This window comes from Gossypium hirsutum, chromosome D08 (genome assembly GCF_007990345.1).
Source record: "Gossypium hirsutum isolate 1008001.06 chromosome D08, Gossypium_hirsutum_v2.1, whole genome shotgun sequence".
NCBI classification, from domain to species: domain Eukaryota; kingdom Viridiplantae; phylum Streptophyta; class Magnoliopsida; order Malvales; family Malvaceae; genus Gossypium; species Gossypium hirsutum.
Genome location: NC_053444.1, coordinates 61625056 through 61643655, shown reverse-complemented (window position 1 = coordinate 61643655; position 18600 = coordinate 61625056). Strand labels below are relative to the sequence as shown.

Genomic DNA, 18600 nt, shown 5'->3' with positions numbered 1-18600 from the left:
TTAGGTGTGGCTTGGGTCTAAGTTGCGTTAGTCACATTGGTTGTTCGGACCTTGCCCTGTTATTATAGTTCATTAAAATTTATGAACGGTGAGATTTGAACACATGGCACTATCATTTTTAAAATCTTTTCTTTATCGCTTCAATCAAATTTTTTTTTATGATGAGTATTTTATATTTGAGATTTATTTAACCCTATTATTTAATATTTGTAAATACATTTTATATACATATATAAAATATATTTGAAAAATAATACTAAAATCAAAATGATACACTAAAACAGACCAATATCGATATATACCATTACTAGTAAAAAATAGTACATCCATTAATACGATGCCGACTATCTCAATATTTTTAACTAATAAAAATATCTAAAATCTCTATTTGAAAAGAAAAGGCTAAAAGAGTAAATTTGGAACCACAAAGACTCAAAAAAAGTACAAATGATTGAGAAAGAAATACGTGGGCTTTTCTATCCGTAATTGTAGTCGCAAGCCATGGTTTATTTACAGGCACGAAACGGCGCCGTTTTGGTGAGCCTCTAACTCTGAAGAAAAAAGAGAATTCCACGCGCTTTAGCAAGGAAGTGAAGAACACTCGCCAAAATGCTCCTATTTATATATCGATGGTCTCTTTCAGTATTTTTCCCAATGTAATAACACCAGTTTTTTTTTAGTTAACTTGCAGGTTAAAAGTTGGAGCTCAAAAGCCTCCTTCCCTCTCTCTGGTTTCTCTTTTTTCTTTTGTTTCACTCAGTTTCATACAATGCCGGCCGCCGCCGCCGTGGAAGATACTGAGGTTGTGTTCGAAGAAGCAGTGTCGTGGCTGCCTTCTCATGTTCTCAATGAAGCCATATTGGAAACCAATAATCAAAAGGTCTTCTTTGCTCTCTTGTTCATTATCTCCTCTGTTTAATCTCCTTTTTTTATTCATTGTCCTTCTGATATTATATATATATATATTATTGATTTGGTGTTAATTTATAGGATGTTATGAAGTACCATCAGTATCATCGTCATCGTTCTAAGCCCTTCCCACCGGTAACGTATCAACATTCGCTGCCTTTTTTTTTCTGTGGTTCCTTTGTGTTTGATTGTTTGATTCAACCTCCACCAGAGACGAAAGGAGAAAATTTTTTAAGCAGTTATAATTTTTACGAATTTTATTATTTTAATAGCTTATATATTTATATTTTTTAAAAGATTAAATTAAATTTTAATATTTTTTAGAGGGTGAAAGTGTAATTTTACTTTTACTAATTTAAAATTTTAAAAGGTTTAAAGAGCTTGAATGGAAAATTTTCCATTTTAGGAACACTACTAGTTCCCCTAGTTACGCCCTTGACCTCAACTAAATTAGAATTGAGTTGTTTATTTTTATGAAAATTAAAATGTAATTTTATTATTTTATGTTTATAAATAAATTAAAATTTATTATTTTTAAAAAAATTAAAGTGCAATTTAATTATTTTAGTGAAATTATATTTTCCATTTTTAGGGTAACTCTCCCTTGGAAAATAAAAGTCTCCTCATAAGGAAATGCTACTCATACTATTGGTTGTATTTTTTTAATTATTATGACTAAATTTTACAAAACAAATTTAGATAATATACACTATTATATTTATTTATAATTTTTCATATAATTATGATGCTAATCATATTAAGATAATTTTATATTATCTAAAATTTGACTCTTCCTAAAACTAAGTATATAATTTAATCCTTTCTAAAATATTTAAAAAAAAAAATTTAATCCCTTCAATAATTTAAAATTTTATCTCGATTCCTAAATAAAATTTCTGACTTCATCTTTACGAGAATCTGGTTGTAAACATTATTTAGCATTTCTCCTTCTATCACTTTCATCATTTTGATTTACACACATATAACAGTCAAAGAGTAGATGGAGAGGGCATGATCAGAAACCAAGATGTTGGGCAACAAGAGGTGGTGGAATGCAGGCATTTTTCCTAGATACTGGTAAAAGGTCAAGTGGCACCGGCGTTTTCCTTCCCCTAACTCAAAGCCCTGGCCCCAACAATAATTATTTTCACTCAACTACACGACCAGGTATCTTATACGTATATATGGTAAAATTATTATGGAAGCCTTCGTATTAGGATTTATATTGCATCCTACCTTCCTTTTACTTTAAAAATGGATAAAATAGTTCTTGTACGTTAGATCAAATAGCAAATTGATCATTTCTGTTAAAAATTTTATCCATTTCTACTGTTAAAAACTAGCGTAGTTGACAAAATAACCAAACAGTTACATATGGCGTGCTATGTGTACCTTATATTGATATATAGGGACCAGTTTTTAACGGTATAAATAGATGAAATTTTTAGTAGAATGACCAATTTACTCTTTGACTTAATGTAAAGGGATTAATTTGTCATTTTTTTAGTAAATGAGACAAAATGCAATTTGACTCCGAGTATGAAGGTTTTCATGCTATTTTTCGAGTTAATCGAATTTAGTTGTTTGAGTTATCCAAGTTATTCAAGTCAACTCAAATAAGAAATTCGAGTTTCGAGTTTAAGTCGAGTTGAATTTGCAATTCGAATGATTCTAATAACAAATTGGTGTAAATATCCCTTTGGTCCCTGTTAATTTTAAAAATGAGCAAATTCAAAATATTTATACAAATTCTAAAATTTATTTTTTAAAAATTATAATTTTTTAAAAATTGTAAAAATATATAAAGAAAGTTAAAATTTTAAATAAAATAATAATTTTGGGACCTAAATAAGTTAATTAATAATTCAAGCTCATCATACTAAAGTATCTTATTTATTATTATTATTTTGCTTTGAAAAAGTTTTCAAATATATATGATTTCAAATTTATGTGCTCTAACATGGAATTAGTTATACTATAATAATATTTTAATTTAACATGTTTACTTTTTTAGTTTAACTAGAACAATTTCACTCAATTCAATTCGATTCGACTTGACTCGAATTTCATTTCATTCAACTCGATTCGAAAAAAAATTCAAATCAAGTTAGGATGATAAAATATAACTCATCAACTCGATTAACTCAAAATATTTTCACTCGATTCTATTGAACACTCACCTCTATCATAAAGTACAACATGCATAATTATTTTATATATACTAAAAATTTTATCAAAACATGCATGCATGTGAAAACCACATATTTAGAATTAGGGGGGAATTCAAGAATTCTTTTAGGGGTTTACAATTGAATTATAAATTTTGAGATGTCAAAATATAATTTTATCATTTATTAATTTATAATTTTATTATTTTGAAAGAACTAAAATGATGTTTTTTTTCCTATTTTGGGGGCTAAAGTGAAAGTTTACCATATAATAATTTATAGAGGAACTAAGAGGTCAATTTTCCATTTGGGGGTGCAAGGCGCCAAGGCCCTCTTGCCCCTCTTAAATTCACCCCTATTTGGAACACTTGTGGGTTTATAAATAACAGATATGTAATATGTATGAAATTAAAATAAAAAATTAGTTTAAATTGCTAGTAAAAGAAATTTTAAATAAGTACATACATCATATTAAGAATATGAAATGCACTTTAATGGTTTATCATAACATTATCATTTTTCTTGAGTTGATATCGAGTTGATTTACAACACTAACTCAACTACGACATTATCAATATATAAAATTATGACACACCCAAGATGGGGTGAAAGCAATTATGGAATATATTTATTACGAAAAATACAAATAAAATGTTACTTTAGTTGAAATGGTAAAGTTGAAAGAGTGCATGTTTGTTGTTTTGGGTTTAAATCTCGTTATTGGCATGATTTTTTTTCCTGAATTTTATGTAAAAAGATCAAAATACCCATAAATTAATATTTATTATTGTGTTAAAACCAAGGCCTTTTGGTCATTTAATAACAGACATGAGACTCGGTTATGAATGACACTAACTTTGTCAAAATCTTTATATATAGTATAGATAAGTGATTAACGTTGTTGTCGCCATCATGCATGCAGCGTGCTCTCCCGTTCTTCTCCCTTCTCGAGTTGTTCAAGCTCTCAACCTCAATGTTCATGAAATTGGCTTGCATATCTCCCCTCGTCGAGGTTTTTACCGCACTTTCTTAACCTTTTTTCGGTTTTTTACTCTTCGAACTATTGAAATTTTAGATTCTCTACTTTTATTTCTATATATAAAAAACAATCAGTCTTCCTATTTGTCTTATTTGAAAATTTTAAGCCCAACTGATAATACTATTTACGAGTTTTTCATTAAATTTGAAATACGTGAAAACTTAACATTCTAAGAGTTTAGTTTCGAAATTGAATACCAATAGATAAAGTATATGCAAATTGAACAGAGTCAGTTAATAATGTTTGGATTTTATCTTTTGATATTAACAAAGGACTAAATTTAAGTCTTTTAAGAGTATAGGTACTGGATGCAGAATTAGACTTTTTAAAAAAAAATCTGCAGTATACACCTTACATAACCCGACAGACTCAAAATTAAATATTAACTCACATGCCTTGAACTCAACTTGAAAATTCAAAGTTATTTCTGACCTAATATGTCACAAATTTTTTTTATATTTTTTGTCAATATAGATTAATAGTACTTATTTATTTTATTTTATTATATTGATACTCTTATTTATTTTTTAAGTATAATTATGCTACACCAAATACTAATATAAATTTCATTACCATATATTTTAAACTAAATATATATGTATAAAGGATATTTTGATAATTATCTGGACGCAACATGAGTTTTCTTTTTCAACCCGACTTGATTTGATTAATTGAAAAAATAAACCCACCCTAACACTCGATTTTAAAATAAAAGGAATTCAATCCTATTGAATCAAATCGAGTCAAAATATATCGGATTTAGATCTTTTTGCTATCTCTATTCAAAACTATTCATTAATGTTTCATTTTTTCCATGCAGCTGTCAAGAATAATAGTAATACTACAGGAAGAGGGGGAGAGTTAAAGTTGTTGAATAATAAAAATGGGAAAAATGGTAATGGAGATCCTTCAGGGACCAACATCTTTCTTCCTGATGAATGGATTTACTGAGTTTATCTCCAAGACGAAGGATCGATCCTTAAATTTGTAGAGTTTAGATTGTGAACATGATTTTAAAAGGATTTTATCTTCTTCTCTTTTTTTCTTTTTTTTTTTTGTTAAAAAGAAAGTGAAATAATTCATGGCATTGAGCCTTGAAACTTAGCTGTATTTTTATGGTCACTAAAAAAAATGTATTCATTGCATAATCCTATGTATTATGACTGGAAAATTAGAATAGATTATATCTGTTCTTTTTGACACAATATTTAGAACTATTCATAATCCTTCTTTTAACTCATAAATAGGAGGATAATACATTTCAATGCACTTGAACCCAAGTCCTCCTACATCGACAATAATATCCATGCCAATCGAGCTAAGACTCAATCAGCAATTTAATTAATAATTTTAAAATTTATATTTGTTTTATATGTAATTGATGTAAAAATGAGGACCAATATAACAACAACCAGAAATAAGTTTAAGCAAATATATTAATTTGCGCTATAATAAGATCTTGAGCTCCATTCTCGTGCATACAAACCATTTCTTTCTATTAATTCTTATGGCTTCTAAATAAAATTCAAAAGATTAATTTATGTGATGGGAGATAAAACTCTCTTTTAAATACCCTTTCATTCCAACAATTGTCATATATTTGCACACCCAATATCACTAAATTATTAGTAAATTTATATTTTGATCACTTTGTTGGCACCATTTTTTTTGAAAATGGGGTCGACTTGGATTTTGAAAATGAAAAAGCGAATACGACAGTCGCCACCAATCCTTTTTGATAAGGTGTGATCAGGCCACGTTTAAAAGTGGTTGTTTTTAATAAACAATTTAATTTTATTAAAACAACGATTTTGGTCCACAAACTTCAAAAAAACGGGTTTGGGAGTCGGTTATGTACGAGGAAGGATTAGCACCCTCGTAACGCCCAAAATTGGTACCTAGTTGATTAATTAATGTCTTAGTGTCGAAGATTGAAAACTTTAAGGAGATTTAAAATACGATCCTTTTATTGAAATATTGAAAATTTTCAGGAAAATGACATTTTACGTTAATCGAGAAAGAGAATTATATCCATTAAGTTAGGACACAATGTCTTGAATTCCCCATGCGCGAATGAATGCCAAAAATTTACTTATTTAAAAGATATTTAGCTATCCCGGATTTAAAAAAGGGATCATGCCCAGTAAGTTAGGACATGATCTTTTCTTAATTCCCGAGATCGTTTAAAACTTGAGAAAAAAAGGTTAAAAAACCCTAAAAACCTCTCTGCTCCCAAAAGTGCTTTGCGTTGAGTCCTAGAGAAAGCAGTATCTTCTGCGGCTTGGGATGGAGGAAAGCGGTGGTGATGATAGAGAAGGGAGGGATGAGATCTCTCCCCTAGCAGAAGAACTCATTCAGTTATCAGTCAAACGGTCGATGGTGGAACCAAATTCTAAACCAACGTTGATTTGTACAGTTTGGACTGGAAAGCTTTACAACCCAGAAAGCTTTAGAGCACAAATGAAAAGTATATGGAAGACAAGGAAAAAATTTGAGATCCAACGGGTGGGACAAAATTTGTTCTTGATAGTTTTTTATTTAGAAGAAGATTTAGAGTTGATTATGGAGGGGAGACCATGGCTTTTCCGGAAAAATATTATTTTGTTTAATAGGCTAAATCAGGCGATGGAAAGAGATTTGATTAGTCTTACCTCATCACCGTTTTGGATGAAAATTGATTCAATTTTACCAGAGTTTGATAAGAAGGATCTCTTGCATGCAATTGGAGTTACGTTTGGGGGGTCCTCAGATCTGAAATTACCGATGTCAGTTGTCGGCTCAGAATCAATCTGGATGTTCGGAAACCATTACGTCGAGGTATTTTTGTCTCAAGTACTAATATTAATAAAACATGGGTTCCTTTTAAGTATGAGAACTTGCCGATATTTTGTTTTGAATATGGAAGAATGGGGCATGGAATAGCAGATTGCACTCAAAATATACCCGCAAGAAAAAGCAAAATCAGTATTGATCCACCTTATACGTTGGCTTTAAAAGCTGAATCAAAATTAGTTGGTAAAGAAAGTATGAAATTTCATGCTATGATGAAGAAGGTAGGGGTTCAAAGTTCTTATACAGGAGATAAACTAGGGATGGTAGAAGGTTCTAGAGAAATAAAAGGTGAATATAATGAGTTTTGGGGAGTACAGGAAAATACAAAATTGATGGTAGAGGAGGGGAAACTAAACGAATAGGGATTATATAGGTCAATGGGGGATGAGATGAAAGATGGCAGTATGGCATCTGAGTGTAAAAGTGTCAATCACGAGAAGAAAAAGAGCTGGAAAAGAATAAAACTAGGGGCCACGGTGATACAATCTAAGATTGAGAATTGCATGAGGAAGAGGAAATTCCCAGAAGCAGATCTTGTTAGAAGTGAAAAGGTTATTAGTGAGACGGACGGTACTAAAAGATTAAAACATGACAATATCGATGGTAGTGGTATGGAGTTTTTAGAAGTAATGGTAGACAATTCGGAGCAATCTGAAACACAAAATTTATTGAGATCGGCGGCTGCCAAGAGGCAAGCCGACCGGACGCAATGAAAACTGTTAGTTGGAATGTTCATGGATTGGGGAGTCCACGGGCAGTAAGGAGGCTGTGTTTTTTCCTAAAACAACACAATCCCCAGTTGGTCTTCTTAATGGAGACAAAGTTGGACAAGCAGCGGATGGAAAAAGTCAAGAGAAGATGCGGTTTTCCTAATGGTATTGATATTGCAGCAGAGGGTTCGCGAGGAGGATCATGTTTAGCATGGAAAGGAGATCGAAATAAGCTTACGGAGTTATTCTATGAATCATGTTGATGTTATGGTTAAAAAAGGTACTGATGAAGTAGAGTGGAGATATACAGGGTTCTATGGTTCGGCCTACGCTAATAATAAGAGCGATACGTGGAATCTGTTAAAGAAGTTGGGGTAGAATAGGTATCATCCATGGCTGGTAAGTGGTGATTTTAATGAGATTATGTATTCGTGTGAAAAATGTGGGGGTGTACCTAGGGAGGAGAGTAGAATGGAGGCTTTTAGAGAAGTTTTAGAAGAATGCCTATTAGAAGATTTGGGATATTCAGGGGTCTGGTTCACTTGGGAAAGGGGAAATTTGCCGGAGACAAATATTAAAGAAAGACTTGATAGGGGAGTTACAAATAACAAGTGGAAGCAGTTATTCCCAATGGGTAATATTGAGCACCTAACTTACTCAATGTCTGATCATTGCCCAATTCTTATAAATACAAATGGTAAAAAAATTTTAAAAGGCAATTCAAAATTCAAATTTGAAGCGTGGTGGCTCATGGAGGAAACGATTGAGGAAGTTGTAAAAATTCTTGGGAATCAGGAAGAGGCGTAGTTGCTGAAAAGCTCGAAAGATTACAAGCAGCCTTAAAGACTTGGGCAAAATCAATTAAAGAACAGCGAGAGGGGCTGAAGAAAAGGCTTATAAAGTAGCTTGATATGTTGATGGAGCAGGAAAGGACTGACGATACAATGGCAAAAATTCTTGATACTAAAATCCACTTGAACATGGAGATTGATAAAGATGAAGTTTACTGGGAACACAGGGCAAGGGCAAATTGGCTGAAGGTAGGGGATAAAAATTCAGCTTTTTTTCATAGGTTTGCCACATGTCAAAGGAAAATTAATACCATATCAAAATTAGAGCAGGATGGAGGAGGAGAAGTTAATAAAGCTAACGAGATAAATGAAGCAACTACTATATACTTTCAAAAGTTATTTACGTCAAGTGGAATCGGAGATCCTTCTTATCTTCTCACGGGCATTAAAAAAATATTTTGGATGAAATTAACAGAGTTTTGATGTCAAAAATTGCAGTTGAAGAAGTCTATGAGGCTTTGAGAGGAATGAGTCCCACTAAAGCACCAGGACATGATGGTTTTCCAACAATTTTCTTTCAAAAGTATTGGCATATTGTAGGTATGGAAATTGCTAACTTTTGTTTGGGAATTTTAACTAAGGGTGAAAATTTTAGACCTTTTAACCAAACAGAGATTGTGTTGATTCCAAAAATTCCTAACCCTACTAGCCTGGCTAACTTCAGGCCTATTAGCTTGTGCTCCGTTTTTTATAAAATGGTGGCAAAAAAAATTGCAAATCAGTTACAAATAGATATTGGCAAATGTATTGATGCGGCTCAAAGCGCGTTCATCCCAGGAAGGCTTATTACAGACAATGTGCTTTTGGCTTATGAGATTTTGCATACATTTCGACAAAAACGCAAAGGGAAAAAAGGTTATATGGCAGTAAAGCTGGATATGGGTAAGGCTTATGACAGGGTTGAATGAGGTTATATAAAAAAATTCATGCTTAGAATGGGTTTTGCAAAGGAATGGGTGGAGCTGGTTATGAAATGTATATCTACAACTTCCTATGTAGTCAACACAAATGGTGGAGGTGGACGAAGCTTTCAGCCAACAAGAGGTTTGAGACATTGAGATCCTCTAAGTCCTTTTCTATTTTTAATATGCAGCAAGGAATTATCATTGTTGATGAGATTTGCAATGAAGGATGGATCGTTAAAAGGTGCAAAGGCATGCAGAAGAGGCCCAGAAATTTCACGTTTACTTTTTGCAGATGATTGTATTTTGTTCGGGGAAGCATCAGAGAAAGGGTCAAAGGTACTCAAAGAAATATTGAAGGAGTATGGAAAAGGTTCTGGCCAGTGTGTAAATTTCAATAAATCCACAGTTTTTTTTAGCACGAATACTACAAAAGAAAATAAGAAAGATGTCTTGGCAATTTTGGGGGTAAGAATTTCAACAAATATGGAAAGATATCTTGGTCTCCCGAATGTGGTTGGCAGACGGAAAAAAGAATCATTTCAGTACCTCAAAGAGAAAGTGCACAACAGAATCGAAGGATGGAGTACCAGAATGTTATCGCAAGGGGGCAAGGAAGTTTTTCTTAAGGCGGTATTACAGGCTATTCCAACCTATGCTATGTCTTGCTTTTTATTACCAAAGTCCTTATGCAGAGATATAAAAAGCATTTTTGCCAAATTCTGGTGGCAAAAAGCCCATGGGAGAAAAGGTATTCATTGGTGTCAGTGGAAGTATTTGTGTCGATCAAAAGAAACCGGTGGTTTGGGCTTTAAGGATATGGCTAAAATTAACATCCCACTCTTAGCTAAGCAAGGATGGAGAATCTTAAGTAATCCAGATTCTTTATTAGCTCAAGTTTTGAAAGCAAAGTATTTCCCGAATGTTAATTTCTTAGATTCTCGTTTGGGGTATAATGCTTCATACACATGGAAAAGTATGTGGGCTACGAAGGGCATTTTAGTGGAAGAGCTGTGCTGAAAGGTAGGAAAGGGAACGCATATTTCAGTCGATAATGATTCTTGGATTCCAGATGTGAATAAGAGCAGGTTATTAGATTTAAACTTGAATTTGAATGATGTTAAAGTTGCAGATCTAATAAACCAAAATAATAGAACATGGAATAAAGAGTTGATTTTTTCTACCTTTCCGGAGGATGTTGCTGAGAAGATTATTTGCATCCCGTTGGCAGAGATACCTCATGATGATTTTCAGGTCTGGAATGCAGAGGCTACGGGCGAATTCATAGTACGAAGCGCCTATAAACTATTACAGAGTATTGAAGATGATCCTAGAGCTTACGCTTTACAATATGGCTATGAGGAATTTTACAAAAAGTTGTGGATTCTTAACCTCCCCTCAAAAATCAAAATTACAATATGGAAGATATCATGGAATTTTCTAGCTACACGAGTTAACCTACTTCAGAACAAGCTAACTAATACATCAGTATGCCCCCGGTGTGGAGCTGGATCGGAGAACATGGATCATCTCTTCCGGGAATGTCCTATATCAATTTCAGTATGTAAGGAATTATCATGCAAAGTTTTTTTACATGAAAGTCAGATGGAGTTTACACAGTGGCTAACCTGGGTATTTGCGAAGAATTCAGTATCACAGTGTAGGACATTTTGCTGTGCCTTATGGGCAATCTGGGGTGATAGGAATGATAGAGTGCACAAAAAAATGAGTAAATCTGGAAAAGCTTTAGGCAGATTTGTTAACAGTTACATAGCAGAGTTGAATGAGATCGACACGAATAAGTCACAATCTTCTATAATAATTAGGAAATGGAGAAAGCCACCTGACCAGTTCGTGAAGATCAATTTTGATGCAGCCTATGATAGAAAGGGTAATCAAGCGACTGTGGGGATTGTGGCCAGGGATAGTGAAGGCAAAACTCTTCTATCATGTTCGGAGATCTATCAACAGGTGACATCAGTCTTCGCGGCTGAGGCGCTCGCTTGCCAGAAAGCAACCAAAATCGGCATGGATATGAAATGGGGAAAAATCATTATAGAAGGAGATTCATTATCGATAATAAAAAAAGTAAGTCAGGTATCCAAGATAAATCAATGGTTTGTGCATACATTACTGATATTCATAAGATGCTATCTGAAATCAAGGAGTGCAGATTCGAGCATGTCTCAAGAGCAGTTAACATTCTTGCGCATATGGTAGCAAAAGAAACTATGAAGGCTAAAGTACCAGTGTACCTTGTTGGGGGAGTTCCGGAATATGTAGAAGATCAAGAGGAAAGGGATAGAATGGGAGATTAAGATTGATTAGGAAGGGAGAAGATAGGATGGGGTTAATCGAGAAGAGGGTTAGACAAAGAACGTTGATAATTAATGCCTCGGGAGTATGGAAGCGTCTTGAAAAAGAAAGGTAGATGAAGTGACAAGGCGTGGAAGCGTCTTGAAGAAGGAAGGCAGATGAAGTGACAAGGCGATGAACAGTCTGTTTTGTTGATTGGGTAAATTACAAGCAACATTTAAGGATTCTGGTTTTTTTTATTCGGCTATATTTAGGCCTATTTCGGTTTTGTTTACTATTTTGTTATTTTATTATTTTGTTTATTGGTGCTGGGCCAAAATTACATTTGGGCTCGGTTCTTTAGGAAAATTGTTTTGTCTTTGAATTTAATAAAACCCAATCTGCAGTTGTCTTCAAAAAAAAAACTTGAGAAAAAAAAAAGGGGATAATGCTCAGTAAGTTAAGACACGATTTCTTCTTAATTCCCGAGATCATTTAAAACTTGAGTTTGAAAAGATTCGTGTATTTAGATTTGTTGTGAAAATCGAAACCCCATAAGTTAGAGTACGACCTCCTCGAATCTAAATACGAGATTTTGCTTATTCAAAAATCATAATTTATGCCTTAAATAAAATTAATCTAACATGAAATAGTAAAAATGAAACACAGTGTCAATATGCGTAATAAAACAAAAATGTTTATGATGATGTAAGCATAAATAATACGAGCAACAACAAATGAAAGATAAATAAAAGACGAATTAATCATGCAAGATAATAAACAGATAAACTATTCGAATAAAATGGGCATGAAATGAAAAAGTAAATACCGCGTGAAACAACGAAACCATAAAGGAAATAAATAAAATATAAAATATACATATGTATGTGTATATACGTAAAATAATAAAAATAAGAAGAATATATATACATATTTTAAAATTATGAAATATAGAAAATATACATAAGTATGTACACACATATATATATGTATAAAAAAAGAAATGTGTATGGATATACGTATATATATGCATATAAAAATTATAAGATGTATAAGATATATAAAGTATATATACATATATATTTATAAAATTAAGAAATATATGTGCATATATATATCATAAAAAATGTATGTATATGTGTAATATCCCAAAAATTACTACAGTAAGAAAGTAGGTATACTTGATATAGTAAAATAAGGAAATAAAGTGACAAAAAGAAAATTTTGGATTTATGTCAACATTGGGAAGTATATTATGACATATCAATGCAAGAAATGACTAATTCGCAAAAGTGAGAAAAGTTTTGTTGCCCAGGAGTAAATATTTAAAATTTGAGGGGTTAAAGTGTAAATATAAAAAAGTTGAAGGATTAATTGGGCAAATATTTTAAGGGTGGAATGATCTAGAAACTAAAGAAAATGGATGAATTAGAACCAAATTGAATAAGTGAAGAATTATGAGGGACTAAATCATAATTTTACCGAATTGAGTGATGACTAAGGATAAAATTTTAAAAGATCATGAAGGGAAAAATAGTCAAGTAGAAGGAGAGAGAAATGTAGAAAGCAATGATGATGTTGGAGATATTTTAGATAAATAAATAAATATTAGTTTATAACATTTGATTTGGTTTTTTTAATGATATTTTATTATTTTATTTAGTATATATATATGTGGAAAGAAAGAAAAAAAGCCACCATCCCACCATTTTTCCCATGCACCAACGTGAGAAGAAAAGAGAAAGAAAGAAAGTTTTGCTTTCTTTACAATTTGGTCCTTTCACCAAATACTCACCATTTTCATTTAGAAATCAAAAGAATTTTCATATCCATCAAGAAAGAAAGATTACAAGGAGACTATGGGGAGCTAAATATCAAGTTAGATTCAAGAAATAGAAGCTGGAGGAGAGAGAAAATCAAGTTAAAGTTTGAAACTAATAGAATAAGGTAAGAACATCAAGATTTCAATACATTTTTAAGTTTGATATTATTGAAAAAGCATGGAAATGATGTTATAGGAGAGTTTTCTTATATAAGGTCTTATGTTCTTGATATATTAGTGAAGGAAAATAAGAGAAAGCGATGGGAAATATTATAGAGAAAGGGAATAAGGGAGTTATAAACTTAGTAATCAACATCTTACACTAAAACAGTTTTGAACAACAGCAGTAGGTTAACTTTGAAAAATCACCATAAATTGTGGAAGTCGAATTAGAGGATGAAAAAAATATAGAATTAAATATTATTGAGTCTAGTTTTTCATAGAAGAAACGGTGTAAGTAATGGAATTGTAAATCATGAGATATAATAAATTTTGTGAGATAAGGTCAGAATGATTTCGGGTTCCCCTGTTCTGACTTTGTAAAATCATAAAAAAATTGGATAAAAATAATTAGGGGCTTAAATTTATATTTTTAAATCCTTAATGAGTCTATTTTCAATATAAACAAACGGTAACATCATCTGAATCTCGTACGAGGAGATAATTAATTTTTAGTGAAAAAGGGTCGAAACTGTAAGACAGCAGAACAAAGATGACTTTAAAGAATAAACTTTACTTATTGGCTAAACACAAAAATTCTAAAAATTTTATGGTAATAAGATATATGAGTCTAGTTTCAGATAAAATTAACGTATCTCAATTCGGAGTTTTTTAGCTTAAGATATAATTAATTTAGTGACCATGAGTCAAGTGAACAGCTTGTTATGTGTAAACAAGTAAATAGTGGCATTATGTATATACCAAGGATGTGGAATGGAGAGGAGGAGGAGGAAAAATATATGTGAATATTCAGCTAATATGAGATTATTTTAAAAATAGCTAATTTACATGTTTTAAGTTTAGGGACTAAATTGAACAAATGTGAAACTTTAAGGGTAAATTTATAAAAATGTCAAAAAGTGACCAAATTACATGAAATGAATTGTTTTATTATTTAAATTAATAAATTGAATAAATATATATATTTATATCAAGATTGGGTGAAAATTTGAGGAAAATAGAAAATTACCAAAATGTCCCTAAATTTTGGTATTTCTACAATTTAGCCTGATAAGTTCGTATGAACTATATTTTGTATAATTTTAATTAAAGTGAATATTATTTGGTGATGAATATTATATAAATATGTGTTTTATTATTGGAATTGAATTATTATTGGTAATATGTATAATTATTAGATGCATTGAAATGATTATCGAAAACTCGATTGGGTTGGGGCCTTGTTGGAGATATATCACACTATCCACTGATTCTATCGGTAATTTTGGATGATTTGATTCTGGTAATAATGACATGTATAAGTTACATTGGCCAACGTTAGCTCAGTAATGTTTTGATTTTGATTGGTTATAAATTTGACTGCTTGATGAAATGAAACGTCTGTAAATTAATTTGTAAACTTCAGTAATGCTCTATAACCCTATTCTGGTGATGGATACGGGTTAGGGGTGTTACAATATGTATTTCAGAATTATAAAATGTGAAAAGTATAGGCGCATATGTATATATTTAAGTTATAAAAATATATGTATATATAATAAAACATGGAATTAAATTTAATGATAATAATGATTATTAAGGTAATTAATTTAAAATAAGATAGCTAAAATTGCGACAGAGGATTAAATCGAAACAAGACAAAATTTTGGGGTCAAAATCATAAAATGAAAAGACACAGAAAGGACTAAATAATGACGCGCGCAACAGGAGGAGGACCCAAAAGGAAATATCCCCAGCCTTATGCGCATCATTTCGCGCAGGGCTGAAATGAAACGCCCAAAAAATTATGCGACCGAATTTTAAAAAATAAAATGGACCACATTGCACAACAGCGCGAAAGCGGAAGGACCTAGCGCATAAATATCCCCTTCACGGCAGAAACACACGTATCCTAAAGGTGGACGGGTCGGATCGCAGGTCAGGGCCAAAACGACGTCGTTTTGGCACTTAAACCCTCTTGTAAAACGACGTCGTTTAATAACTTTTATTTAAAACAATTTTCTTCTTAAAATTTTATTTTTTCAGTGTTTTAGAAAAAAAACTTCAAAAACCCAATATTTCTCTCAACCCTACTTGGCCGGCGTGGGTTCCTTCATCGAATCTGCCGCACCGTCGCCGTGTTCAATGGCCGACGAGGGAAAAATGGGCTTTTTAGCCCTTATTTCGCAATGCCCTCAAGGGTTGAGCCCTCTCAACGCCGAAACGCAAGAGGAGATCCCCGGCCTCCTTTTGGATGTGGCCCTAATGGCGGCGTAGACCTCTTCCGGTGATGTGGTTACAAGGGTTCTCCAGTGAGTCATCCTTTTCCATTTTTTAATTTTATTATTTAAATAAAAAATAAACAAATAAAAGACCAAATAAAAAAATTCAAGCAAATATTGAAAGAACAATAGAGGATCACCTCTAAAATGTTGCTTTTTATTTTCTAATGTTCGTAAAGGGGGGAGGCCTCAATACAGTGATGAAATTCAGCTTTTATAGCCAATGTTACATGTTATCTCTATTATTTTCCTTCCGTGTTTCTATTGTTTGCGTGTCTTGCAGGTGACGACGCAAGTGGGGGAGGCGATGTGACCGTGGCGGTGTGGCAAAATGCGGCGGCCAGGAGACCAAAGGTAAGCAGATGCGACGCTAGGGTTTCAGCTTTTCTAAAACCCTAGTTTGACTTTGGTTTGTTGGGCTAGGATATTGGGCTACTGTAGTTGTTTTGGATTGGGTTTGTTTGGGCTGGTAGGTTATTGGGCTAGGCTTGGGTTAGTAATTGTTTAGGTTTGCTGTTTGGGTTGTGATGTATTGGGTTTTTTGGGTCCCGGGCAAATATTGGGCCCGTACAGCTGCCCCTCTTTGCTCATTGTCGTGTAACGAGAATAGAGCAAAGACTTTTGAAGAACCAATTTGCCCGGTGTTGACACCATTTTTTTGATGGAAAACGGAGTCGACTTGGGTTTTGGAAAATGAAAATTAAAATGGGAGTCGCCACCGATCCTTTTTAATGAGGTGTGATCGGATCACCTTGCAAAGCGGTTGTTTTTAATAAACAATTTAATTTTATTAAAACAACGATTTTGGTCCACGAAATTCAAAAAAACGGGTTCGAGAGTCGGTTACGCACGAGGAAGGATTAGCATCCTCGATACGCCCAAAATTGGTACCTAGTTGATTACTTAATGTCTTAGTGTCGAAAAACTGAAAACTTTAGAAATATGTAAAATACGATCCTAAAAAAACTCGGATAACATGGATTGAAATTCAAGAGGATATTTGGCTATTCGGTCAATCGAGAAATCGAAACCCAGCACATTAGGGCACGTTTCTCGGATTTCCAAACGCAAAACATTGCCTTATTTTGAAATTTTTTAAAAGTATATTTAGCCATTTGGTTGAATGAGAAAAATCGACACCCAACACCTTAGGGCATGTTTTCTTGAATTTCCCAAACGCAAAACATTGCCTTATTTTAAAATTTTTAAAAGGATATTAAGCCATTTGGTTGAACGAGAAAAATCGACACCCAGCACCTTAGGGCATGTTTTCTCGAATTTCCCAAATGCAAAACATTGCCTTATTTTAAAATTTTTAAAAGGATATTAAGCCATTTGGTTGAACGAGAAAAATCGACACCCAGCACCTTAGGGCATGTTTTCTCGAATTTCCCAAATGCAAAACATTGCCTTATTTTAAAATTTTTAAAAGGATATTAAGCCATTTGGTTGAACGAGAAAAATCGACACCCAGCACCTTAGGGCATGTTTTCTCGAATTTCCCAAATGCAAAACATTGCCTTATTTTAAAATTTTTAAAAGGATATTAAGCCATTTGGTTGAACGAGAAAAATCGACACCCAGCACCTTAGGGTATGTTTTCTCGAATTTTCAAACGCAAAACATTGCCTCATTTAGAAAAATTTTCCTCTTTTTCGAAGTATGGTGTTGATATACATAATGGAACAATAAATATGATAATGTGAACAAAGATAATATGAACAAAAAAGAATAACAATAAAAAAAATCATGTATATATCATAACAAATAAATAAATAAATAAAAATAAACTAAAACATAAAAATGGACATATGAATAAATACATAAATGAACATAAAAGATAATAAAGGAAAATAGATGAAAATTATAAAATATGAACATGTGTATGTACATACATACTTATGTAGCAAGCATCAAATATAAGAAGTATATATTGGTACATATATGAGTCATAAAGTAAAGAGTATATATAAGATATGTATTTTAAAAATACAAAGAGTAAGTAAATATATATATATGTATATTTATGCAAATGAAATATATATATAAACGTGAATGTAAGCAGGTATGTATAACTATTATAAAATATGAAAATATATGTGTGAGTATAAGAAAAATATGTATGCGAATTATAAAAAATAAAGTAAGATGAAAAATATATACATATAAAAATATACATATTTTAATACGTAAAATATATATGAGTATGTATTTACACATTCGTGAGAAAAATATGGATATACGTGAATGTAAGCAGGTATGTATAACTATTATAAAATATGAAAATATATGTGTGAGTATAAGAAAAATATGTATGCGAATTTATAAGGGTGAATATCTAATAATGTCCCTTTTCATTTGTGTCTTCATATATGGCATTGATGTGAACGTTTCCCTACACTTTTTCATACATCGCATTCACCCCATTATCAATATGGTTTGGTAACGGAATTTCTGCACTGGATGAATCATCAAATTTGACAATGCCCATACTGATGAGCCTTTCGACCAGTTTCTTGAACGTGGTGCAGTTTTCTATAGAATGTCCTACAATTCCTGCATGGTATTCGCATTGGGCATTTGCATCATACCACTTTGGGAATGGAGGTTGCACGGGTCCTGAGTAGAACG

The 18600-nt window shown here is 32.3% G+C and overlaps 1 protein-coding gene across 1 annotated transcript; it reads left to right on the top strand.

Moving 5' to 3' along the window:
- Window positions 1-659: 659 nt before the first annotated feature.
- Window positions 660-10053, top strand: LOC107934391 (uncharacterized). Its single transcript, XM_016866814.2, has 5 exons — window positions 660-880; window positions 991-1044; window positions 1899-2076; window positions 4000-4089; window positions 4937-10053. Exons 1-5 carry the CDS (start codon window positions 770-772, stop codon window positions 5065-5067), a joined length of 564 nt encoding a protein of 187 aa, XP_016722303.1. The 5' UTR covers window positions 660-769; the 3' UTR covers window positions 5068-10053.
- The last annotated feature ends 8547 nt before the right edge of the window (window positions 10054-18600 follow it).

What these genes read in the sequence shown, in the direction of transcription:
- LOC107934391 (XM_016866814.2), top strand. Translation starts at nt 770, where the DNA reads ATGCCGGCCGCCGCCGCCGTGGAAGATACTGAGGTTGTGTTCGAAGAA. An exon ending in GTTCTAAGCCCTTCCCACCG is followed by an intron (nt 1,045 to 1,898) that starts GTAACGTATCAA and finishes CACATATAACAG; the next exon opens with TCAAAGAGTAGATGGAGAGG. An exon ending in GCATATCTCCCCTCGTCGAG is followed by an intron (nt 4,090 to 4,936) that starts GTTTTTACCGCA and finishes TTTTCCATGCAG; the next exon opens with CTGTCAAGAATAATAGTAAT.